This window comes from Anabrus simplex, chromosome 1 (genome assembly GCF_040414725.1).
Source record: "Anabrus simplex isolate iqAnaSimp1 chromosome 1, ASM4041472v1, whole genome shotgun sequence".
Classification (NCBI taxonomy): Eukaryota; Metazoa; Arthropoda; class Insecta; order Orthoptera; family Tettigoniidae; genus Anabrus; species Anabrus simplex.
In genome coordinates this window covers 1,770,835,639-1,770,861,692 of record NC_090265.1, presented here as the reverse complement: position 1 = coordinate 1,770,861,692, position 26,054 = coordinate 1,770,835,639, and the positions used below count along the sequence as shown (strand labels likewise).

At 38.7% G+C, this 26,054-nt stretch overlaps 1 protein-coding gene across 1 annotated transcript in view; it reads left to right on the top strand.

The window, feature by feature from the left end:
* LOC136858795 (inhibitor of Bruton tyrosine kinase) overlaps window positions 1-25,033 on the top strand; it is a 191,820-nt gene extending 166,787 nt beyond the window's left edge. Inside the window, exons 16-18 of the mRNA XM_067138609.2 lie at window positions 7,518-7,772; window positions 8,660-8,825; window positions 21,186-25,033. Of these exons, the coding sequence (XP_066994710.2) occupies window positions 7,518-7,772; window positions 8,660-8,825; window positions 21,186-21,317 (553 nt within the window). The 3' untranslated portion in view covers window positions 21,318-25,033. The remainder of the gene's footprint in view (window positions 1-7,517; window positions 7,773-8,659; window positions 8,826-21,185) is intronic.
* Window positions 25,034-26,054: the final 1,021 nt, after the last annotated feature.

The window sequence follows — 26,054 nt, the reverse complement described above, 5'->3', positions numbered from 1 at the left end:
TGACAATAAGCACAAATAAAAGTTCTTTGGAGACTCCTTTGATAAAAATGGAGGTCGTCAGAATAGGTCATCTTGCCTTTCGTTCTTGTTTGGAAAAGATGTTTATTCTGCGCTGTTTAGAGGGTCTGTCTTTGAGCGCGACCTGGTGAAGTAACGATGTGATACAGTTTGACAGTTCATGGAAAGCTCTGGAGAGAAGGGAAGTAGAGTTTCATCGTCATCTAAAATAACATGTGAGGGAGGAGGGAGATTGGGCTGTGCTTCTGCGATGTCGTGTTTGATTATATCTCTTGTTCGTCTAGTCTGTTTCATGTCTACCCATTCTAAGTATTTGCTAATATTCTCATATAAGATGTTTTTATGCTCGTTGTTTTCGTTGAGATTCTCTTCACCGTTTTCCAATTTATCAAGAACGATGTGGATGTTTTCCAGGTTGTTCATAAGATTACCTTTATTAATCATACAGATAATTTGAAGGTCCTGTTTTATATTGGTGAATTTGTGGTTGGACTCTTTCATATGGGATCCCATGGCAGAGAATCTTTTGTATCTTTCAGTATTGACGTGTTCTTGATATCTAATTGAGAAGTTCCTTCCAGATTGTCCCACGTAAGTTTTTTTACATTGAGCACAAGTCAGCTTATAAATACCCGATTCCTGGAATTCGTCATCTTTAAGTTTATTAGCTTTATTATGACTAAAGAACCTATGTTTCGTGTTGTTGTTTGTAGAGAAGTCTACCTTGGTATTGTGTTTCTTGAATAAGTTGGTGATTTCGTAAATCTGTCAACAGGCTCTACATAATGGTTTCAGTTTGAAATTCATCAATAAAATCATCACTAAATGCAAATACCAACAACAAATTAAACTTAAACAGCATTCAGAAAAAGAAAAAGGATATGTAAAATTCACCTTTAATAACCCGAAGATTTACGAAATCACCAACTTATTCAAGAAACACAATACCAAGGTAGCCTTCTCTACAAACAACAACACGAAACATAGGTTCTTTAGTCATTATAAAGCTAATAAACTTAAAGATGACGAATTCCAGGAATCGGGTATTTATAAGCTGACTTGTGCTCAATGTAAAAAAACTTACGTGGGACAATCTGGAAGGAACTTCTCAATTAGATATCAAGAACACGTCAATGCTGAAAGATACAAAAGATTCTCTGCCATGGGATCCCATATGAAAGAGTCCAACCACAAATTCACCAATATAAAACAGGACCTTCAAATTATCTGTATGATTAATAAAGGTAATCTTATGAACAACCTGGAAAACATCCACATCGTTCTTGATAAATTGGAAAACGGTGAAGAGAATCTCAACGAAAACAACGAGCATAAAAACATCTTATATGAGAATATTAGCAAATACTTAGAATGGGTAGACATGAAACAGACTAGACGAACAAGAGATATAATCAAACACGACATCGCAGAAGCACAGCCCAATCTCCCTCCTCCCTCACATGTTATTTTAGATGACGATGAAACTCTACTTCCCTTCTCTCCAGAGCTTTCCATGAACTGTCAAACTGTATCACATCGTTACTTCACCAGGTCGCGCTCAAAGACAGACCCTCTAAACAGCGCAGAATAAACATCTTTTCCAAACAAGAACGAAAGGCAAGATGACCTATTCTGACGACCTCCATTTTTATCAAAGGAGTCTCCAAAGAACTTTTATTTGTGCTTATTGTCAATGTTTTTCTTTTCAGTTCTTTATTTATACAGCTGAAGAGGACCACTAAGTGGTCGAAACATGTCCTGTAAGTTTTAATTTTATTCAATTTTGCCTGAGGCATTAATAAAGTATCGATTAGGTGGTTATTTATACTTACTTCTTTACACTTACAACTTCTCGGAGAATGTATGACGAGCAAGAGCCAAATCTGTACATATGCTTCATTGACTATAAAAAGACATTTTACTGAGTGAGTAGCTGTGTGGCCTGTGTCATGTAGCTGTCAACTTGCATTTGAAAGATAGTGGGTTTGAATCCACTCCTAGTCCTTTTCTATCCCATTGTCATCATAAGGCCTATTTGTGTCATTGCAACGGAAAACAAATTGTTTAAAAAAATTAAATTTGATACAGTTTCCTGGTATAAATTATTTCCTTTATTAAGGAATATAAGAGTGGAAGAACAACTCATCTCACTCATATAGGACATCTACAATGGTCAAAATGCAGTTGTATTTTTGAGAGAGTCTAAAAATCCAGGAGTAAGACAAGGATATCCTCTCTCCCCAGTTCTTTTTAATGATTTTAGTGAGTTGGATTGTAGAAGCTGTAGAAGACATAAGTTTAGGAGTAAAAGTCAATGAAATACTCGTGCAAGTAATAAAGTTTGCAGACGATCATACTATTCTGGCTGGCAGGCCATCTACCATGTAGGCAGTGCTGTCAAGAGTTGCATCAATGGTACAAAAATACGGTATGAAAATTGAAGACAAAAGGCAGTACAGTCTTGAAAAGCCCAAAATCTCTTCACTTACAGATTGATGACTCTGATATAGAACAAGTCAGATCTTTCACAGAAGCCTCCCCTGCGAACCATGTGACCTTGCCGCGGTGGGGAGGCTTGTGTGTCCCAATGAAGCAGATAGCCGAGCCGCAGGTGCAACCATATCGGATGGGTATCTGTTGAGAGACCAGACTAAGGAATGGTTCATCGAAAGGGGGATAGCAGCCTTTCGGTAGTTGCAAGGGCGGCAGTCTGGATGATTGACTTATGTGGCCTTGTAATAATACTCAACATGGCTTAGCTATGTTGATACTGCTACATGGCTGAAAGCAACAGGAAACTACAGCCGTAACTACCTCCCGAGGACATGCAGCTCTCTCTGTATGAATGATGTACTGATGATGGCTTCCTCCCGGGTAAAATATTCCGGAGGTAAACTAGTCCCCCATTCGGATCTCCGGGTGGGGACTACACGAGAGGGGGCGATCATCAGGAAGATGGATACTGACATTCTGCGAGTCGGAGCGTGGAATGTTAGAAGTTTGAATCGTTGTGGTAGGTTAGAGAATCTGTAAAGGGAGATGGATAGGCTAAAGTTAGATGTAGTTGGTATAAGTGAAGTACGTTGGCAGGAAGAACAGGATTTTTGGTCAGGCGACTACCGAATTATCAACACAAAATCAAACAGGAGAAATTCAGGAGTTGGTTTAATAATGAATAAGAAAATAGGGCAGCGGATAAGCTACTACGACCGGCATAGTGAAAGAATTATTGTTGTCAAGATAGACACCAAACCAATGCCCACCACAATTGTGCAGGTCTATATGCCTACTAGTTCAGCGGATGATGAAGAAATCGAAAGAACATATGAGGAGATAGAAGATTTAATTCAATATGTCAAAGGTGACGAGAATCTAATTGTGATGGCAGACTGGAATGCAGTGGTAGGCCAAGGAAGAGAAGGTAATACAGTAGGAGAATTTGGATTGGGTCAAAGGAGCGATAGAGGAAGTCGGCTGGTTGAATTCTGCACTGATCATAATTTAGTCCTTGCCAATACTTGGTTCAAACACCACAAATGACGACTGTATACGTGGATGAGACCTGGAGACACTGGAAGGTATCAAATAGACTTCATTATGATTAGGCAGAGATTCAGAAATCAGGTGTTGGATTGCAAAACTTTCCCAGGAGCAGACGTGTACTCTGACCACAACTTGTTGGTCATGAAATGCCATCTGAAGCTGAAGAAATTGAAGAAAGGAAAGAATGCAAAAAGATGGGATGTAGACAAGTTGAAAGAAAATAGTGTGAGGGATTGTTTCAAGGAACATGTTGCACAAGGGCTAAATGAAAAGGCTGAAGGAAACACAATGGAGGAAGAGTGGATAGTCATGAAAAATGAAGTCAGTAGGGCTGCTGAAGAAATGTTAGGAAGGAAGAAAAGATCGGCAAAGAATCAGTGGATAACTCAGGAGATACTAGACCTGATTGATGAACGACGAAAATACAAGAATGCCAGAAATGAAGAGGGCAGAAAAGAATACTGGCGATTAAAGAATCAAGTGGATAGAAAGTGCAAGGTAGCTAAGGAAGAATGGCTGAAGGAGAAGTTCAAGTATGTCCAAGGTTGTATGGTCCTGGGAAAGGTAGATGCTGCATATAGGAAAAACAAGGAAACCTTTGGAGAAAGGAAATCTAGGTGTATGAATATTAAGAGCTCAGATGGAAAGTCACTTCTAGGGAAAGAAAACAAAGCAGAGGATGACAGGAGCATATCCAACAGTTGTATCAAGGTAAAAGTGTAGATATTTTGGTTCTGGAACATGAAGAGGCTGTTGATGCTGATGAAATGAGAGACCCAATTTTGAGGTCAGAGTTTGACAGAGCTGTGACAGGTTATTTAGTGTGTAAGATGTATGAGACAGGAGAAGTCCCATCCGATTTTCGGCAGAATATTGTTGTACCTATTCCCAAGAAAGCCCGTGCTGACAAGTGTGAAAACTACCGCACCATTAGTTTAGTATCTCATGCCTGCAAAATTTTAACACGTATTATTTACAGAAGAATGGAAAAACAAGTTGAAGCTGAGTTGGAAGAAGATCAATTTGGCTTTACAAGAAATGTAGGAACACGTGAAGCAATCTTGACTTTGTCTGTTCTTACAGGATTGTATCAAGAACGACAAGCCCATGTACATAGCATTCGTAGATCTAGAAAAGGCATTTGATAATGTTGATTGGACCAAGCTATTTAAGATTCTGAAGATGATTGGGATCAGATACTGAGAACGAAGAATTATGTACAATCTGTATAAAAATCAGTCTGCAGTGATAAGAATCGAGGCCTTTGAAAAAGAAGCAGCAATCCAGAAAGGAGTGGGGCAAGGCTGCAGTTTGTCCCCCCCTCCTTTTCAATGTTTACATAGAACAGGCAGTAAAGGAAATCAAAGAGGAATTTGGAAAGGGAATCACAATCCAAGGAGAGGAAATCAAAACCTTGAGATTTGCCGATGATGATGATATTTTATCTGAGACTGCAGAAGATCTTGAGAAGCTGCTGAATGGTATGGACGAAGTCTTGGGTAAGGAGTACAAGATGAAAATAAATAAGTCCAAAACAAAAGTAATGGAGTGCAGTCGAATGAAGGCAGGTGATGCAAGAAATATTAGATTAGGAAATGAAGTCTTAAAGGAAGTAGATGAATATTGTTACTTGGGTAGTAAAATGACTAACGATGGCAGAAAGAGGACATAAAATGCAGACTAGCACTAGCAAGAAAGAGCTTTCTTAAGAAAAGAAATTTGCTTACTTCAAACATTGATATAGGAATTAGAAAGATATTTTTGAAGACTTTAGTGTGGAGCATGGCATTGCATGGAAGTGAAACATGGACGATAACTAGCTCAGAAAGAAAGAGAATAGAAACTTTCGAAATGTGGTGTTACAGAAGAATGCTGAAGGTGAGATGGATGGAACGAATCACGAATGAAGAGATACTGAATCGAATTGGGGAGAGGAGATTGATTTGGCTAAATTTGACGAGAAGAAGAGATAGAATGATAGGACACATCTTAAGACATCCAGGACTTCTTCAGTTGGTTTTTGAAGGAAGTGTAGGTGGTAAGAACGGTAGAGGTAGACCAAGGTATGAATATGACAAACAGATTAGAGCAGATGTAGGATGCAATAGTTACGTAAAAATGAAAAAGTTAGCTCAGGATAGGGTGGCATGGAGAGCTGCTTCAAACCAGTCTATGGACTGATGACTCAAACAACAACAACAACAACAACAGGTCAGAAGATTACAGGGGATGGACAGTACATCACTGAAGTTAAATGCTGTATTGCTAGAGTGAAAACAGCTTTTATGCAGAAGAGATTGTGTACCAGTCAACTTAGCCTTTCTCTCCAAATGAGATTGTTACATGCATTTGTATGGACAGTAACATTGTATGCCTGTGAAACATGGACTTTGAATGAAAATTAAAAGAACCGTCTCAAAACCTTTGAGATATGGTTCTATCACAAGATGATAAATGTTATGTGCAGAGATAAGATTTCAAACTCCACAGTTCTAGATGCTGTGAAGCATTGAAAATTAATCCTTTGCACAATCCATAACAGAAGTTTTGAATGGTAGGGTCAGTCACTGTGCTACTCCAATTTGAATGTGTACTGTGGCAGAAGGCTTCATTGAAAGAAAACAATGATGGGGAAGACCTAGAAGCAAGCTTATGAAGGAACAGTGAGTTTCAGAGTTTCATGGATATTGTGGCAGATTGAAAGAAGCAGCATGAAAACTGGAATAAGATAGGAACAGAGCCATTAGAATTAATACAAGAAAGAATATAATTTTTGTTTGCCTCTCATTCTGTGTAATCAACTGATTTATTACTGGTGGTGGAGTTAACGAATCATAACGCATAGAAACTGGTTAATTCTACGATATTGTGGTTAACACATCAGATCTGATTGTTTACTGGTGAAATATTTAGAAGGTTTGATATTAAAAAGTCCTTCTAATTTTTGCTTTCGAAGAATCCTAATCATAGTGCCTGACATGCACTGATTTTTGCACTGACACTTGACCAACAACTCCCACACTATTTTATTGATGTCATCGTTTTCAATTTTTCGAAGATCGTTTTTGATTTTGACGTTTGTGTGGCGGTTCTGCCAGTGATTTCCATCTTATTTGTTAAGATATCATACATTTGAGTTTTCCGTCATTAAACAATGTCATGATCTGGTTAATGGACATTTTATCTCACTCACGTGGAGTAGTTTAACTCTTGTATTAAAATTGAGCACAACTCTTCTCATCAAAGCCAAAGTGACAAGTACTGAACCATAGGTGGTGAATTCCAAAAATTATTGACAGGCATTTGTAGAGTACTGTAACATATGGAAGTAGATAAATTGTCAAAGGAAATGCCCAGCTTTTAATCCCTAAAATGCAGAAATTGGGAAAGAAGGAAGGTACTATGTGCCATGTACAGTACCTACCCTTGCACTGCAGACAATCTAGAACGTATAGGATGGTTAAAATATTGGTGAACGATCTGTTAGGATGATAAGAAATTTTCCGTTTAAGGAGATATTTTGGTTTCCATTTCTGTGTTTGACACGTACAGCCTATTCAGGGTATTCATTACATTTTACAAGTCAAGGGACTGGGATAATTTTCTTAAGACACATTTTTGCTTAATGTAGGGTCTGTTTAAGAAAGGCTTTATTCTATTTTATGGGTCGAACCCCACTGTCAGCAGCCCTGAAAATGGTTTTCCGTGGTTTCCCATTTTCACACCAGGCAAATGCTGGGGCTGTACCTTAAGGCCACGGCCGCTTCCTTCCCACTCCTAGCCCTTTCCTGTCCCATCATCGCCATAAAACCTATCTGTGTCGGTGCGACGTAAAGCAGCTAGCAAAAAAAAATTCTATTTTACATCTATACTATTCTTCTCTGCCCTGTAATAGACTCTATACAATTGCTATCTTGTTCTGTTACATTTCAAACCAGTGTCTTTTGTCTTTCTAGCGAAGGTAAGAAGCTTGTGAAAATATCACAGAAACAGAGAAAAAAGATGGCTGCTGAAATAAATTCTGGATCTCTTGGCGACCAGTTAGAACAGCTTAACCAACAGTCCAGATCTGTATGGGGTCAGCAACCTGTAGAGATAAGCAATTCTGTTGAAGCAGCACACAATTTTTCGCTTATGGATGTTATGCAAGCTGAAATACGAAGGAAAAAGCACAACAGTTCTCCAATTGAAATTCAGAGGAAGCCTTCTAGGTAAGCAAAATTAAAATTTATTTATCTCCATGTAAGACAGTCGTTTCCATCTACTCTTCTGAAGCAAATACGTTCTTTAAACTATTCTGGCATCAAAATTCTTGTTGTATACATGATTTACTCAGTTGAAGTTTTTATCTTGGTCTCATTTTACAAACACAAAGTAAATTAAACTTTTTTCTAGCTTTTATGAATACAATGTCACTGTTTTTACTGGTCATATAAATGCATATTTTACTATAATTACGTCATATTTGACCCCAGAAATGGTTTAAGAACATATTTATTGCCATATAGTTATAGTCACATTGTAGTTATAGTACTCATTCACGTTTTGTGGTGCAGATGATGCCAAGCAATTTTGTTCATGTTCGATTAATTTAGATTTGTGGTTAAATGATCATGAGCTGCAGGTTGTCCAGATAGAAAGGACAAAATAAAGTTGTGAATGTGATCAGTTTGCTGCTCATCTTTGAAACAAATTTTAGACAATATATTATTTATTATCATTTAGACTTTCACAGACCGTGTAACTATTCATGAGGTATACCTATTTTGGGTTTATGCCATGTGATGAACTATATAAACACTCTCAGCGCATTTCAAAAGGAACCTATTGTACTCCTTGTGTGTAAATGGGAAACTAAGGAAAACCATTTTCAGGGTTGCCAATTGTGGGATATGAATCCACCATCCCCCGAATGCAAGCTTACAACTACTTGGCCAATTCGCCCATCCCTGATAGTTCTGATTTCTTTACAATCTGGTAAACAGCATCAAATCAAAATGCATACATGCACATTATAATAATTTCTGGTGTATTTTAAGATTTTTTTTCTGTCCTATTAGGTTTTGTTTTTTCAGTGTTCTTTTATCTACTCTTCCAGCTCACCCCCAGCTACTAACCCTTGGTTCAAATGTCAGGCGGCCTCACCAGCATCTCCAAAGCAAGCTTGTGAAGGAACAGTGAGTTTCATGGATATTGTGGCAGATGAAAAGAAGCAGCGTGATAACTGGACCAAGATGAGAGCGAAGCCGTTAGAATTGACACAAGTAAGAATATAGTTTTTGTTTGTCTCTCATTCTGTGTAATCACCTGATATACAATGCCTTTGTTTCAAGTGGTGGCCGGCCAACTTACAGCGAGACCGCTTCGCCGCCAACAACACGCTGCTTGCTGGCTGAGTGAAATCGATTCACAGACTTTACATTCCAGCACATAGGTTTATCATGCAAATTATAATATGATTACAATAACCACATACATTTGTTACAGGGGTTGGAAATGTTGTCCTTGTGTTGCAGGGGTTGGAAATGTTGTCCTTGTGTTGCAACTTTTTTCCTGTTTCATAGATTTTTTCCTCTGTAAGAATACGGTGCTTTACTTTCCGTTTCATGTCAAGAACACTACCCGTTTTTCTAAATCTGTTCACAAGTTTATGAACCGTTTTTCTGTGAGGCACACGGACACCAGGGAATTTGTCTATAAATAGCCGTTTTACTTTTCTACAGGATGCTGCTCTCGCGTAGGAATCATGCGTGAAGATTCTGTGTTCTAAAGTAAACTCACTGTTCAGCATTATAACAGCCCTATAACACGAAGACGAACACAAACACGTTGTCTCGCAATCGACCACATCCCTTCAACTGTCGAATCACCACATGGAGTGTGGGAGCAATACTGCTTCTAACCGGTTCTGTCCGCACGACAGAACCGGTTAGAAGCAGTATTGCTCGCCACCATGTGCCCTCCCTGTAAGAAGCTTGCTGGCTGACCACCACTTGAAACAAAGGCACTGTATTGCTGGTGATGGAGTTCATGCATGCTAACGCTATAGAAATTGGTTAATTCTATGATATTGTGATTATCGTATCGGATCTGATTGTTTACTGGTGAAATATTTAGAAGGTTGGATATTAAAAAGTCCCTCTGATTTTCGCTTTTTGAAGATTCTAAGAGTACCAAGTGAGTTGGTTACTCGGTTCAAGGCATCTAGCTGTTAGCCTGAATTCAGGAGATTGTGAGTTCGAATCCCACTGTCAGCAGCCCTGAAGAGGTTTTCTATGTTTTCCCATTTTCAGACCTGGAAAACACAGACTGTACCTTAATTAAAAGTCTGTTAATTTCTCCCGGATACAAGTCTTCCGTGTATGAGCTTTAAAACAACCTTATAACACATGATATAGATGTTGATTTCCATAGGGAACCTGAAATATTTGTCCCGAATGAGTAAATTTATAATACCAATATAAAAGGTCCGTTATTGGACATTATAAATTTTCCAGCTAACTCTTTCCTGGTTGCCAGCGTTTCGCCCCAGTGTGCTAAGTTGGGCTCATCAGTTGGTAAATCTGATGGCCAGGCAGGCATGAAATTTTGGTAACGAGACAAAGTCTCTCATAGTGCATTGGCACTGCCGGTAGCTCCAAGTAGCCCACGCAGTGGCCGCCACGGTATGCACTAGCCATGCATCTTGGTGGGTGTGTTATTTACCAACTGATGAGCCCAACTGAGCACACTGGAGCGAAACGCTGGCAAGCAGGAATGAGTTAGCTGGAAAATGTATAATGTCCAGTAACGGACCATTTATATTGGCATTGTAAATTTACTCATTCGGGACAAATATTTCAGGTTCCCTATGGGAATCAACATCTTTATCATCTGATGGCCAGGCAGGCACGAAAAAATTTTAATAATGAGACAAAGTCTCTCATAGTGCATTGGTACTGTCGGTGGCTCCAAGTAGCCTACGCAGTGGCCTCCACAGTATGCACTAGCCATGCATCTTGGTGGGTGTGCTATTTACTAATTGATGAGCCCAACTTAGCACACTGGGGCAAAATGCTAGCAACCAGGAATTAGTTAGCTGAAAAATTTATAATGACCAATAACGGACCATTTATACTTATAACTCATCCCGTTCTGTCGGCTTTGTTAGAGCGATTGATAAACTTCACACGAACTTGTTGATTGACTGCACATTTCTTCTTTTGTTACACACTTCACTGTATATTGTGAATGGTAGTTTTAATAGGGGGCAGTTTTCTGACCACGAGACATAAATAGTATGTATTGTATGTGCAGTATGCTGCAGAACAAATGACACTGAAATTGCAAACATGCTCCAAACATCAAATGGTACTGAATGTCTCTAGAAATCTGACACTGCAATGGTAGCGTATGCAGCAAATTGGAGCTACAGCCCACATCTCGAGGGAGTCCCTTGCCCTTCTGCAACAACACTGTGGAGTTCGTTTGATTTTCTGTACCCATCCCACTTCACACATATCTTGCTCACTGATCCAGTCAGATTACCCTCCTAGGAATGTTCCCAAATTGTGAGAAAGTGTAGTCATCCTTTCTGTCCTTGCAGCAACCATTGTTCATCAACATGTTTGACAATCTATTGGATAGTGAACAATGTATGAGGTGAGGATGCACATTCTGAACACGTGCAGTAACAGTGCACTTAGATACATGTTACTGTCATTACCTTGCATGTTATAATGACATATCTTGATGTTTAGAACATTTTTGCAAGTTTAGTACTGTTTGTTTTGCCATATATCTGTATAATGGACCTGTAATTTAACATCATTATTTATTTATTTGTTTATTTATTTTTTATTTAATTTTATTTTTAAATTCATTTAATTTTAAATTTAAATTTAATTTAATTTTTAATTTTATTTTGCTTCAGGCAGTTACAAACTTAATGATGTGAAACACATATTACATTAAATGAGCTCTGCTCAGTGGCACAGCCTCACGTCAGTAGATTTACTGGCTTGTAGAAGAACTCCTGTGGTACAAACTTCTGGCACCTCAGCATCTCCGAAAACTGTCATAAGTAGTTAGTGGAACATAAAAACAATAATATTAATTAATTGTTACATTAAATGAAAAAAAAGAACAACTTAAAATTGCATTATCTCCATTGAGAGTCCTTATAAAATAAAGAAATAAAAATAGTCATACATAAACTGATAAGATTTTTTTCAGTAGCATGATATTGACAATCAAAATTATCACAGATATTCAGTTTATATGCACAACAAGGCATGTACCAAGCTAGGGCTACCAGTAAGATTAACTCATTTATAGATACAAGACTTATCTCCAAGCTGTTTCTTTAAATCATCTTAAGAATAAAATTTAGGGTAATTATTAGTTATTTTGTATGTATGGTATCTAAGAATTTTTTTTTTTCATACACTTGATAGCTGGAATTCCAAATGAGTGATAGATATTCTAGCCGACTTCTTCCAAAGGAGTTGTATAATAACTTTATTGCCTTGGGATTAGTGAAGCCACATGTGCATATCCTAATAAGCCCTAACCCTCTGTATCTGCAGCTACTTTGTTTATGTGTACAGAAAATGTCAATTTAGCATCAAAATGTGCACCAAGATCCCCGATAGAATTCACTAGTTACAAATTACTGTTAAAAATATAGTACGAGTGACTAATATTATTTTTATCCGTGGAAAATATGTCAAGACATTTGTTTATGTTAAAATTAAAATTGATAATCACTCCAATGTGATAATGCTATTGAGGTCTTTCTGAAGAAATCTGCAGTCCTCCTGTAATAGAATGGTTTTGAGAATTTTCACCTTGTGTGTGAATAACAAGATGTTTGAATGTATGCATTTGGAAAAGTAAGAGTAGTGCTTCTAGAAGAGTTGAATCTGTTAATGTTTGGGTCAGTGTTGTCATGAAGATTATTGTATATTATCCAACTGTTCTTGTGTTGTAAATTGTTACTTCGGGGTATAATTCTCATAATGCCTTCATGTGTACACGGTAGAGGAGAGAGTATTTATGTACGATAATTATGGGAAAACAGAGTTTTGCAGGGAAGTTGTTAAGCAATTTTTAACACAATTTCCAGGTGTACACCCTCCACATAGAGACCCAGTGTGGAAACTCGTAAACAAGTTGAGAGGAACTGGTTCTTTACTCGATAAGAAGTGAAGTGTAAAAAAACGTATACTTAACGAGGAAAAAGTAAATGAAATTCAGAAAGAATAGAACATACACCTGCTAAATCCCTAAGATGACTTGGACAAGAAGCTGGGGTTTCGAAGAGCTCAGCATGGCAGGCTACAAAAATGTTAAAATTGAAACCACACAAGGTAACAGTAGTACACAAACTGCATCCACATGATCACGATAAGCGGGTACATTTTTGGAATTGGATGCTGTGAAACGTTCATGATCAAACAATTGATCCACGCTTAATATTTTTCTGTGAGAAAACATGGTGCCATTTACACGGGTATGTTTCAACGCAGAATAACAGATATTGGAGTACAGAAAACCCCGATCGCATATACGAAATTCCTGTACATGACGAACGGATCTGAGTATGGTGCGCAGTGAATGGATACAGAATTATAGGACCTACCCTTTTTTTTTCAGGGCACAATTAATGCACAAAGATACAGTGATAATATACTCAAACTATTTTTTGACGAACTGACACTGACTTTTTGTGCAATAACAAAGTTTTATTAAGCGAAACATGTCCCACAAATAACTTTTTAATTAATGAAGATATTTTAAATGTAACAACATTATATGTATTGAACAGGTGGATTATAATAAAACTTTGTTATTTCAAATAACAGATTTCAATACGGATTAAAACATGAGATTAGTTACTTGCACTGACACTGACTGTCGAAATGGATATATTCAGCAAGGCTCTGCCACCGCACGTATAGCTAACGACACATTAAGCTTAATTGAGGGAATTTTTTAAGACCGTGTTATTAGTACGGACTTATGACCATCACGGTCCCCACATTTAACTGTTTGTGACTTTTATTTATGGGGGAGCTTAAAAAATAGAGTATGCAAGAAACCCTCACATGTTGGACAAACTGAAGGAACGTATCCGGAGAGAAATAGCCTTAATTACGGAAGACGAACTTATGTGTGTGAATTGGAGTTTTCTAAGACTATGCCAAGAATGTGTGGATGCGGGGGGAGAACATTTCTAACATCTGTCATAAAGTACAAGCTTATTTTCTTAATTTTAATTGTTATCTCACTTCATGTACGGATAAAGTGATCAAAGTGCTATCCTTGTTGCTATGCCGTGAAGAGGGGAGTAATGAGTCAGTGGGAGGCAGATAAGCTGGGCGCGTCTGCCCGACCAACCGATGAGAGAAACTCACTGTACTTTACTCCACAAAAAAAAACAAAAAAAAACATGGCGCAACAACCCTTGAAGGGCCTTGGCCTACCAAGCGACCGCTCCACAGCCCGAAGGCCTGCAGATTATGAGGCGACATGTGGTCAGCACGACAAATCCTCTCGGCTGTTAATCTTAGCTCTCAAGACCAGGGCCACTATCTCACTGTCAGATAGCTCCTCAACTGTAATCACACAGGCTGAGTGGACCTCGAACCAGCCCTCAGATCCAGGCAAAAATCCCTGGCCTGGCCGGTAATCGAACCTAGGGCCTCCTGGTAAGAGAGAGACACGCTACCCCTACATCACGGGGCCGGCTTCACTTCACAGATCAAGTAATTGAAGTACAGCAATTCGTGAGTAGAAATGCCAGGATCTGGGATCTACCCATACTTAATGACTTTCTGGAACTGATTTACATTTGTAAGGTCAATTACAGTAATTTGTGAGTGGAATGTTAGGTTATTTGATGTAATCCATCCCATTAAGCATTAGGGGATTTTTATGCTCAAATATGTAATAGGTTACATAATTTAACGTAAATAAATGAATACTGGATTAAAGCCACTATATTTAATGAAGCCGAGCTTTCAGCCAAATTGCATTGGCCTTCATCAGGGCATGTTAAGTTCTGCTTCCGACAGTGAGCAAAGGAATTCAAAGAAACGTGGAAGTCATGACCGTACTATCCATGGCCTACCCCACTAATTGGACTCAAGGATTGTCGTGCTGTGATTCACTGCCCTCTGTCGATGGTTTCATGAGTGCGTCCCACTGTTCCATGGTGGTGTTATGCATGTATTTCTGCAGTACAGGACTCCATGTATTTGATAACTTGAAGCCGTCTTTCCTGTTGATGTTATTTGGGCGCAGCTCTATCTCTATGGCTTCTCTTACCAGTCGAGCGTAGAAGTCTTTGACAGGCGCGATGACCTTCGCCCGGTCAATGAGGATTTCATGGTCTGTACTGTAGAAATGTTCTGCTATGACAGACTGGCTTATGGCATTCTCCGTGGAGGATGAAAGAGCGACATTCTTTACCGACCTAATGTGTTCTTTCAGCCTGGTGCTGACAAGCCTTTTCGTCATGCCAATATATGAGCAACCACAACCACATAGAACTTCATACACGCCTGGTGTTTCAAGATGTGGTTTTTCTTTGAATGGTCAAAACAGGGATTTGAGCTTCCAGTCTGTGGTGAAAATTGGAATTATATTGTACTTCCTAAGAATGCACCCTATTCTGTCAGTTATACCTGCCACGTAAGGAAGGAATACTTTCTTCTTTTTACTGTAGTCCTGGTTGGTACAATCCCTGTTAGGCTCCTTGATCTTCACAGCTCGTGCTGTCTCCTGACGTATAGCCGTTTTTCTTCATGGATGTTGTCAGCTCTCTTAATGCACTTGAACGGTTATCAGCGTCTGAAACGTTATTCACCCTAGTAAATATCGTTCGAAGGACTTTTTGGCACGGGCGGTGATGTGAGGACTTATGAAGGTATCTTTCAAAATGTGTAGGTTTCTTGTACATTGCATAGCCTAGTGTACCGTCATTCTTCTTGTATACTAGCACATTAAGAAGAGATAATTTACCTTCATTTTCTACTTCCATCATGAATTTGATCTTACTGTTAATGGAATTTAGGTGTTCCAAAAATTCATTTAGTGTTTCCCTTCCATGTGGCCAGACTGAAAATGTATCATCCACGTAACGATAGCAGCACTTAGGTTTCAATGGCGCTGTAGTCAATGCAGCAGACTCAGTGTTCTGTGATGAAAAGGCTTGTCAGCACCAGGGTGAAAGAACACATTAGGTCGGTAAAGAATGTCGCTCTTTCATCCTCCACGGAGAATGCCATAAGCCAGTCTGCCATAGCAGAACATTTCTACAGTACAGACCACGAAATCCTCTTTGACCAGGCGAAGGTTTTCGCACCTGTAAAAAGACTTCTATGCTCGACTGTTAAGAGAAGCCATAGAGATAGAGCTGCGCCCAAATAACATCAACAGGGAAGACGACTTCAAGTTATCAAATACATGGAGACCTGTACTGCAGAAATACATGCACAACACCACAATGGAACAGCAGGACGCACTCACGAAACCATCAACAGAGGGTGGTGAATCACAGCACGATGATCCTTGAGTCCAATTATTGTAGGCCGTGGATAGTACGGTCATGACTTCCACGTTTCTTTGAATTTCTTTGCTCACTGTCGGAATTAGAACTTAACATGCCCTGATGAAGGCCAATGCAATTTGGCTGAAAGCTCGGCTTCGTTAAATAAATATAGTGGCTTTAATCCAGTATTTATTTATTTGTGTTAATACTATAACCCACGAAAACCTACGTTTATTACTTAGTAACCTCTATGGAGAGGATATATACTTGAAGGTTAGAAAATTCGGTGAATTGAGAAAGAAAATATCTAGGTCAATCGCCGAACTAGTCTTCTTGAAGAGATACCATGACAGTGACATCATACCTTCATGGATCAAGATTAAACATCATCTGCAAACTACTGGAGCCAAGAAGATTCTGGCGGAAGCCAGCAGACGTTTGCTGTGAAATCAAATTCAATAAACTAGGAGTGATTACACTCAGTCTTTTCATGGAGATTAGCATTAACTTGCATACTGAACATTAAGCCTTGGTAGACAGGATAACATATGAGCAGGCCAAACGTGTAAAAGAGTATAGTAGAGCAAATCAAAAAAAGAAATTTCAGAAAATGGTCCAACACAAACCACCGGAATTAGATTATAACAAGGTCATAGTAAATATGTCTGATAAAGTACTAAACCAAAACTCAATATCAGTGCTAAAGAAAGGTTTTAACTTCGCTGTGGCACCAAGAAGAATCCCGGTAGAGAAGATTGTCTGTAGGGTAGAGTGTGCCATCAGAGATTTACCGTTAAACAAGGCGGAGGAAATCCGTCAAGATGTATCTTATGTGCTGAAAAAAGCGAACCACCACGTCATAACCTAACCAAAGGTGAACTTGAAGAAGCTAATGAATTTCGCAAAGACGATAGTATAATTATAATTCCGGCTGACAAGGGTAATGTTTCAGTCATCATGAATACAGCTGATTACGAAACAAAAGTGAACAACCTGCTAGAAGAAGAAACATATAAGAAAGTAAGAAATCCCACCAAGAAAATTAATACACAAGTCACCCGACTAGTGAAGAGCTCAACACTTCCAGAACACTTGCAGAAGACCTTACTAAATTCAGACCCAGTACCAGTCATTTGTGGCCTCCCAAAACTACACAAGAATGACGTGCCACTAAGACCAATCGTGAGTGCCATTCGTTCTGCAACCCATGAGTTAGCCCGCTATATTTCATCATTGTTACAGCCAGAAACAGGGAAGACAAAATATTACATTAAAGATTCGAAACACTTCTTACAGAAGTTACGTGAGCTACGAGTGGACGAAGGTGACATCCTGGTAAGCTTTGATGTCACGTCACTTTTTACTAATATATCAGTAGAAGAAACGCTTGCTTACATCAGACAATACCTGTCTGAGGACTTAACCAATCTGGCAGCAGTTTGTTTTAAATCTACTTGCTGGGCTGAGTGGCTCAGACAGTTAAGGCGCTGGCCTTCTAACCCCAACTGGGCAGGTTCGATCCTGGCTCAGTCCGGTGGTATTTGAAGGTGCTCAAATACGACAGCCTCGTGTCGGTAGATTTACTGGCACGTAGTGGGACGTAAAGCAAATAACATTATTATTATTATTATTATTATTATTATTATTATTATTATTATTAAAATCTACTTACTTCTACTACAAAGGGGATTATTACGAACAGAGAGAAGGAGCAGCAATGGGTTCACCTCTGTCACCAGTGGCTGCTAATATTTTTGCGGAACACTTTGCATTAACTACAGCGCCATTGAAACCTAAGTGCTTCTATCATTACGTGGATGATACATTTTCGGTCTGGCCACATGGAAGGGAAACACTAAATGAATTTTTGGAACACCTAAATTCCATTAACAGTAAGATCAAATTCACGATGGAAGTAGAGAATGAAGGTAAATTACCTTTTCTTGATGTGCTAATATACGAGAAGAATGATGGTATACTAGGCCATGCAATGTACACGAAACTTACGTATTCTGAAAGATACCTTCATAAGTCCTCACATCACCGCCCGTGCCTAAAAGGAGCTCTCCGTCGAACATTATTTACTAGAGTGAATAACGTTGCAGGCACTGATAACCGCTCGAGTGCATTAAGAGAGCTGACAACATCCATGAAGAAAAACGGCTATACGTCAGGAGACATAGCACGAGCTGTGAACATCAAGGAGTCTAACAGGGATAGTACCAACCAGGACTACAGTAAAAAGAAGGAAGTATTCCTTCCTTACATGGCAGGTATAACTGACAGAATAGGGTGCATTCTTAGGAAGTACAATATAATTCCAATTTTCACCACAGACTGGAAGCTCAAATCCCTGTTTTGACCATTCAAAGAAAAACCACATCTTGAAACACCAGGCGTGTATGAAGTTCTATGTGGTTGTGGTTGCTCATATATTGGCATGACGAAAAGGCTTGTCAGCACCAGGCTGAAAGAACACATTAGGTCGGTAAAGAACGTCGCTCTTTCATCCTCCACGGAGAATGCCATAAGCCAGTCTGTCATAGCAGAACATTTCTACAGTACAGACCATGAAATCCTCTTTGACCGGGCGAAGGTCATCGCGCCTGTAAAAGACTTCTATGCTCAACTGGTAAGAGAAGCCATAGAGATAGAGCTGCGCCCAAATAACATCAACAGGGAAGACGGCTTCAAGTTATCAAATACATGGAGACCTGTACTGCAGAAATACGTACATAACACCAGCATGGAACAGCGGGACGCACTCACAAAACCATCAACAGAGGGCGGTGAATCACAGCACGACGATCCTTGAGTCCAATTAGTGGGGTAGGCCGTGGATAGTACGGTCATGACTTCAACATTTCCTTGAATTTCTTTGCTCACTGTCGGAATTAGAACTTAACATGCCCTGATGAAGGCTAATGCAATTTGGCTGAAAGCTCGGCTTCATTAAATAAATATAGGGGCTTTAATCCAGTATTCATTTATTTATTTATGTTAAAACTATGAGCCACGAAAACCTACATTCATAACTAACATAATTTGTCCGATTCACTACCAGTTTTAACATGTCACCCATGACTATGACATCTTTGTAGACCAGGGTGAGATCTGTTACAGCTGCTTCAAAGTAATCCGTTTATTAATGTTAGGTGTGTTATTCAGTTCCTATCAATGTTTTCTTATTACAGTTGAATTCAACAAACATATAGTCAGGTTACTGCAGGAGGCTTGATTTTGAGGTGCCGATAATCTTACATTTTAAGTCACTCCTGTAGTAAGAGGCTATTCCACCTCCTCATTTGTTAGTGCTGTCATGTAAGAGTGAGTATCCCTCGAGATATACTGCAGGAGATGGTAAAGCTTTACGTAGCTAACTTTCTGATGATATGCTAATACAGTGCATCTTATTCGTTTTGAAATTAGCCTGTAATTTTTAAAAGTGAGCTGCAGTGGAGAGTGAATTTAAGTAACAGCAGTGCAAAGTTCTTGGGTGGTCCTTCAGCTGTCTCCTCAGTATGGATCCCGCTGCTGCAGGGTATGGGAGGGTTGAGGGTTGTGTTAGGAGGGGAGGTGAGTAATGCGGGTTGTTGACACTAGACTCTTCTAACAACATTAGAGGAAAACTAACAACCGGTATATGAAATAAGCTGCTTACCTGAGCGCAGCTCTGTATACATCCACTGACTTTCACATACACTCTTATAAACTAATGATAACTCATAATAAACTGGCAGTCTATGCATTCATCCTACATAGCTGAGGCATTTAATTGTATGATCATGCATACAGTATTTGAGTCTTTGTTTTGTCTGTTAAAAACACATTCTTCCATCCTGGATCCAACAGTTTCTTAAGTCTCCATAAGTTCTTGCCATGATTTAATATAGTTTTCCTCACACTTGTGAGAGACTTGATGAGAATAAACTCGCTACCCTTCAGGGCACGTTTGGCACACTATGCACAATCTCAATCGTTGTAGCTTAGGAATTTTATCATAATAGGGTATTTCCTTGTGCTATCACTTCTGCAGCAGTCCGGTTTTGGCACCCCAGTTAATAACAGTGGTCAATATCACTCACTATGAGCTCAACTGAAAATTTACATTTGATTATATCAAGAAACGTGTTATAAATGTCTTCAGTCAGTTCTTCCAGGACACTGTAGCAGTAAACAGTTGTGGAAATTATACTGCTCGGCCTCATCTAAAACCTTGCCCAACCGGGCGAGTTGGCCATGCATTTAGAGGCGCGCAGCCATGAGCTTGCATCCGGGAGATAGTGGGTTCGAATTCCACTGTCTGCAGCCCTGAAGATGGTTTTCCGTGGTTCCCATTTTCACACCAGGCAAATGCTGGGGTTGTACCTTAAGGCCATTGGGCCGATGACCTTCAATGTTAGGCCCCTTAAAACAACAAGCATCAATTAAGACCACGGTCGCTTCCTTCCAACTCCTAGGCCTTCCTATCCCATCGTCGCCATAATACCTATCTGTGTCAGTGCAACATAAAACCACTAACAATAAAAACCTTGTCCTGTTCTTGTGGCTTGTCCTTGAGTCATGCTTGGCTGTCTCTTCACAGCAGTAATAATTGCTGTAGCAACTTGAATACCTGGAAATCGCCATCAAGGGTTTGAAGCACAGTTGAAGGCTTGGCAGAACTTACAGCAGAGTCCAAGCAGGCTTGAAAGTTCTGCATCACCTGTTCATATACATTTATTTTTCTAGTTGCTCCTTTCAAAGCCGTGGCAGTAGTGTATAACTGTAGCTAATCAATTTCTGTACCATAATAATGCTCAGACCAACCTTTCTGTAACTTATTATGTGAACTAACTAGGATGTTTGGATCAGTCTTACTTATGCAGCACACTAGTCGCCATCTTGATTTACAATCTTTAGTATATTGTAATATCAGGGCACCATTCTTGTGATTAGAAGACAAAGTTGATTACTGAGAAAATAATAATATAGAAATCCAGACAATACATCAAAACTTAATTATTATTCACATTTATGAAGACAATCTATGTTTATGTAGATGCATTGAATTGTGCCAGTAAAGAATGGATATTATTATTTTCAACAGTTGGAGGATCGGGCCATTGAAGATCTCCTTGTGTTCTACAATGCCGCTGGAGCTACAGATGAGCGTATTACCGTTCGGCGTGTCATGAAAGGAATTGTGGCTACACCTACTTGGATTACCTCTCACCATTGATCTGTGTGGAATCACAACTGTGCAAATAATGTTCCTGATAGAGTTAATTGATTTGACAATCGACCTCCTCCTTAATGATACCTCCAGTACAGTCTTTCAATGCAATTATTTCTGTACTGCATTCTAAAACGTTATTGTAATAGTATGTATGCACACGTGTGTTGCTACTTTCCATTAATTAATTAATTATGGAATCAAGCTGTTAAAAATTTCATATAAAATGTAATTTTTATGCGGGAATTTAAGAATACTGTATATTTGAGAATTTAAGGATACTGTGTGGCAATAACACCTTTGTGATTTTATGGTGAAAATATTTCAGTTCATTGCATACTACATTTTTTTGTTATATTATGCCTATTTTACAAGCAAGCACTGCCACCAAGGTGATACAAAGTTCATACAGAAAAAGATAACTTGGTTATTATATTTATTAGGAATTTATATCTTAGTTAATTTGGTAAGCAGGTGAATACTTTATCACATAATATACCAACTAAGGTGCATTCCTTCTGTGTACTGTCTAAAATATCCTGGTAAGATGAGAAATTCTGATACTGTGTCCTTTTTTAAAACCATTAGCAGTGATATTGATATTAAACATACTATTATTCTACTCATAGGCCAGAGTAAAATGTAGCATGGACCGAAGTCTCAGTTGGCTGTGACAGAACGGAAGGTGCTGAGTTATGGGTGGTGCTGAGGAATGAAATTCAGAGCATGGACTAGTGCATCTAGATGTTACAAAATGTACTACTTATAGGGCCAACCATGCTGTAATATCTTTTTGTGACCCATTGAGGAAAGCAGTGGAAAAAACCTCCGTCGTCCTCATGCTTTGTATGTTTCATTCGGCACCACTAATTTTTGCAGTTTCCCTGTAACCGTTGGTGGTGCTGTATGAGAATCTGCCTGCCTTTGGGCTGAAAGCTTGACAGACTGAATACATTGTGGACTGTTGACAACTGAGTAAACTACTTACAACTATTAATGATCTCTGTTAATAGACTTGATAACTTTATAAGAATCAATGAGTACATGTGAGATTGTAAATGAGCTCTCATTAACTTTATATTTTACAAAATATGATATGATATTACTTGTTGGAACAAGACTAGAATCATTGGAATGACAGAAAAGGTTAAAGTCTGTAACCCTCTAATGCCTAGACTAATTATAATGTGATAGATGATTCCCATAGGGAACCTGAAATATTTGTTCCAAATGAGTACATTTATAATATCACTATAGTTGGTTCCCCCTCAAGTGTGCTAAGTTGGGCTCATCAGTTGATAAATAGCACACCTACCAAGACTCATGGCTAGTGCATACCATGAAGGCCATTGCGTAGGCTAGGAGCCACCGGCAGTGTCAATGCACTATGAGAGACTTTGTCTCATTTTCGAAAATTGATGCCTGCCTGGCCATCAGATGATATAGAGATGTTGATTCCTATAGGGAACCTGAAGTATTGGTTCTGCCGGTGGCTCCAAGTAGCCTACTCAGTGGCCTCCACGGTATGCACTAGCCATGTGTCTTGGCAGGTCTGCTATTTACCAACTGATAAGCCTAACTTAGCACACTGGGGCGAAATGCTGGCAAACAGGAATGAGTTAGCTGGAAAATTTATAATGTCCATTAACGGACCATTTATATTAGTATTATAATTAGAATGTGTCATAGAAATGTAATTTTCATTAAAATTACCTTCTACAACCTCGGTTTACTCTCGTGAGCACAATTTAAACAAAATGTATGTTTCATTTTTGAAATAACATATTTATAACAATGATATATAAATGGCATAAGAATAAATTAATTCATGACTTCCTAACCAGGAAAATGTAGATTCATCATAATGTTAAAATTTATCTTTAAGTTATTTGTCATATAATGTTTACATAAGATGCACTGAATGAAAGTAAAGTTCATGACAAACTTAACCATTGCTCATGAATATCAGCAGTACAGTCTTACAGTGTAATTGTCTGCATTAAACCATGTAAGATATCTAAGTACAGTAGAACCTCGATAATTCGAAATCGGTTAATTCAAAATCCCGCCTAATTCGAAGAAGCTCTCATTCCCAGAAACATGAGATATAGTTTTGCATGTTATTTCAATTGTTTAATTCGTAATTCGAAGTACAATGTCGGCCCCATTACCAAAATTCAGACTTTTAATTCGAAACTGCCTTTACATTAAAAACCATAGTATGCTACAGAGTAATTTCAACTCGAAATTTATCCGTCCCGCGTCATAATAGAACGCGAATTCCGGAACGTGAAGGGGTAGCTTTCCGCACTTACACTCACTTCGGTGGGTCTACAGTGCACTTCATGATTGCTAGGTTGAATGAAATTGGAATTCTTTTGTATTCGACCTTTTAAGGAACGCCGTAATATCACACAACAGGCAGTGTGTGGGAAAACAGAATCCGCGAACACTGGCAATGCCGACAGTTGACGAAAAAACATGGCTCGTATAATAAATTCGTAGGCACCAAACAATATTGTCATTGCCGGTGAAACTGCATTGCTTTATTTTCATGCGACCCCAAACGGTCTTATGGTTTTAAAGGAGAAATTGCCAGCCGGGAAATCGTCCAAGGGTGAGGGATGGGGGTCAGAGTAGTGCGTTGCAATGCACATGGAAGTAAGATACTTTATCCCCTCGTCATAGGAAAGGTCGATAAGCTACAATGTTTTAAGGGCGTCAGGCACTTTCCATGCCAGTACAAAGCATCTAAAAATGCAAACAGTACAGAAATCCAAAAAATAATGCATTTGCACAGGGGAACCGGCATAATTTATCCTCGTCTCTGAATTGTGCAATTTTTTTTTCTTTTGTTGCGTGATGTTATGTTTGTCACTGATTTATCCAAGTGCATTATTTGAACATTGTAAATGCACCTTGTTGGATACATTTCGGAAATAGTTTTTTCCATGGCATTTGAAAGGTTTAAACTGTGAATCGAGGTGATTGCATGTATTAATGGGTCTTAGAATACTTTGTGACGCGGCAAGTGTTTACATTTCTGAAGTACGAGAGAAGTGCCATGGCGGGAAATCGTACAAGGACAGAGTCTTAGGAAAGTTCGCTTTTAAGGGCATCAGGTATTTTCTGTGTAAATACAAGGCATCTAAAATGCATACAGTATAGTAATCCAATTATAAAGCGGTTAATTCGAAATCACGTAATTCGAAGTCCCATTTTTGAGTCCCAACGACTTTGAATCAACGAGGTTTTACTGTATGTGCAGCTATCTTTAAAAATTCTGCAATAACTTTAATTTAAACTACCACAGAACTACCTCACATATTTTGTATAGCATTTTCAAGAAATTGACACAAACTACTGTACATTAGAGTGAACTTTAGAAAACTTTCCACCAGGGTATAAAAGTTATAAAATATATTAAAGATTGAACCACTCACCAATAATCAATAAAAAAAACACAGTGAGCTTCTTATGTGATATCACTCATTTACAAGGGGTAGATATCTGAGATGATACTTTTTCTAGTGCATTTTTTAAAGGTGATTTCAAATCTGAAAGCAGCTTTGCTCTATTACGTCAGGTTTTGAAGACAGTAAGGTTCAACCTTTTCAATACAAATTACAAGTTGTATAAGATGTTACCTGCTATCTACTATTTATTTAATAGTGGTACCGGTTTCGACATAGACATATGTCATCATCAGCCTAAATCATACAAATCACACAAATTGAGCAAGTGTGTCTCTATTCGTTTAGTTGATTCCGACTCTGTGTCCCCATGAACTTAAATACGCCAATTTCTTCTATCTTGCACTGCCTCCTAAAGATTTTCCAAGCTGGAATTTAGTACTTCTGTGATGCCATCAATCTATCTCATTCTTTGCTGCCCTCTTCTCCTTGTGCCTTCGATCTTCCCCAGCATTAAGGTCTTTTCTAATGAATTATGTCTTCTCATGATGTGTCCAAAGTAGCTTAGTTTTTGTTTCAGAATTACGCCATCCAAGGAACACTCTGGTTTTATTTGCTGTAAAACTGACCTGTTTGTTCTCTTTGCAGTCCATGGGACTCTAAGGATTTTCCTCCAACACCACAGTTCAAAGGAGTCTATACTATGGCGTTCAGCTTTTCTTATGGTCCAGGTCTCGCATCCGTACATCACAACTGGAAAAACCATAGCCCTTACTATATGGATCTTTCTTGTTAATGTTACGTCTCTACTCTACTCCTTAAGATATTGTCAAGATTGGTCATTCATTGCCTTTCTACCAAGTAGCAATCATCACCATCAGCAGAAATCTGTGAGCCAAGATAGTTGAAAACAGAGACTACCTCCTTTTTTCTCCTCCTACATGCCATGAATTGACAGGTGTAGTTGCTATAATTTTTGTTTTCTTGACATTCAATATTAGTCCAGCCTTTGAACTTTCTTCTTTCACTTTCAGTAAGAGGGTTTTTAAGTCTTCTTCACTTTCTGTCATCAGGATAGTGTCATCTGCATATCTCAGGTTGTTTATATTTAACCCAGCTATTTTGATTCCTCTTTCTTCTTCATCTAACCCCACATTCCTCATAATGTGTTCCGCATACAGATTGAAAAGGTAAGGTGACAACATATAGCCTTGCCGTACTCCTTTCTGAATCTTGACCCATTTAGTTGTTCCATATATGGTTCTCACTGTACCTTCTTGGTCAGAGTATAAGTTCCGTATGAGGTTAATGGTATGATCTAGTACTCCCA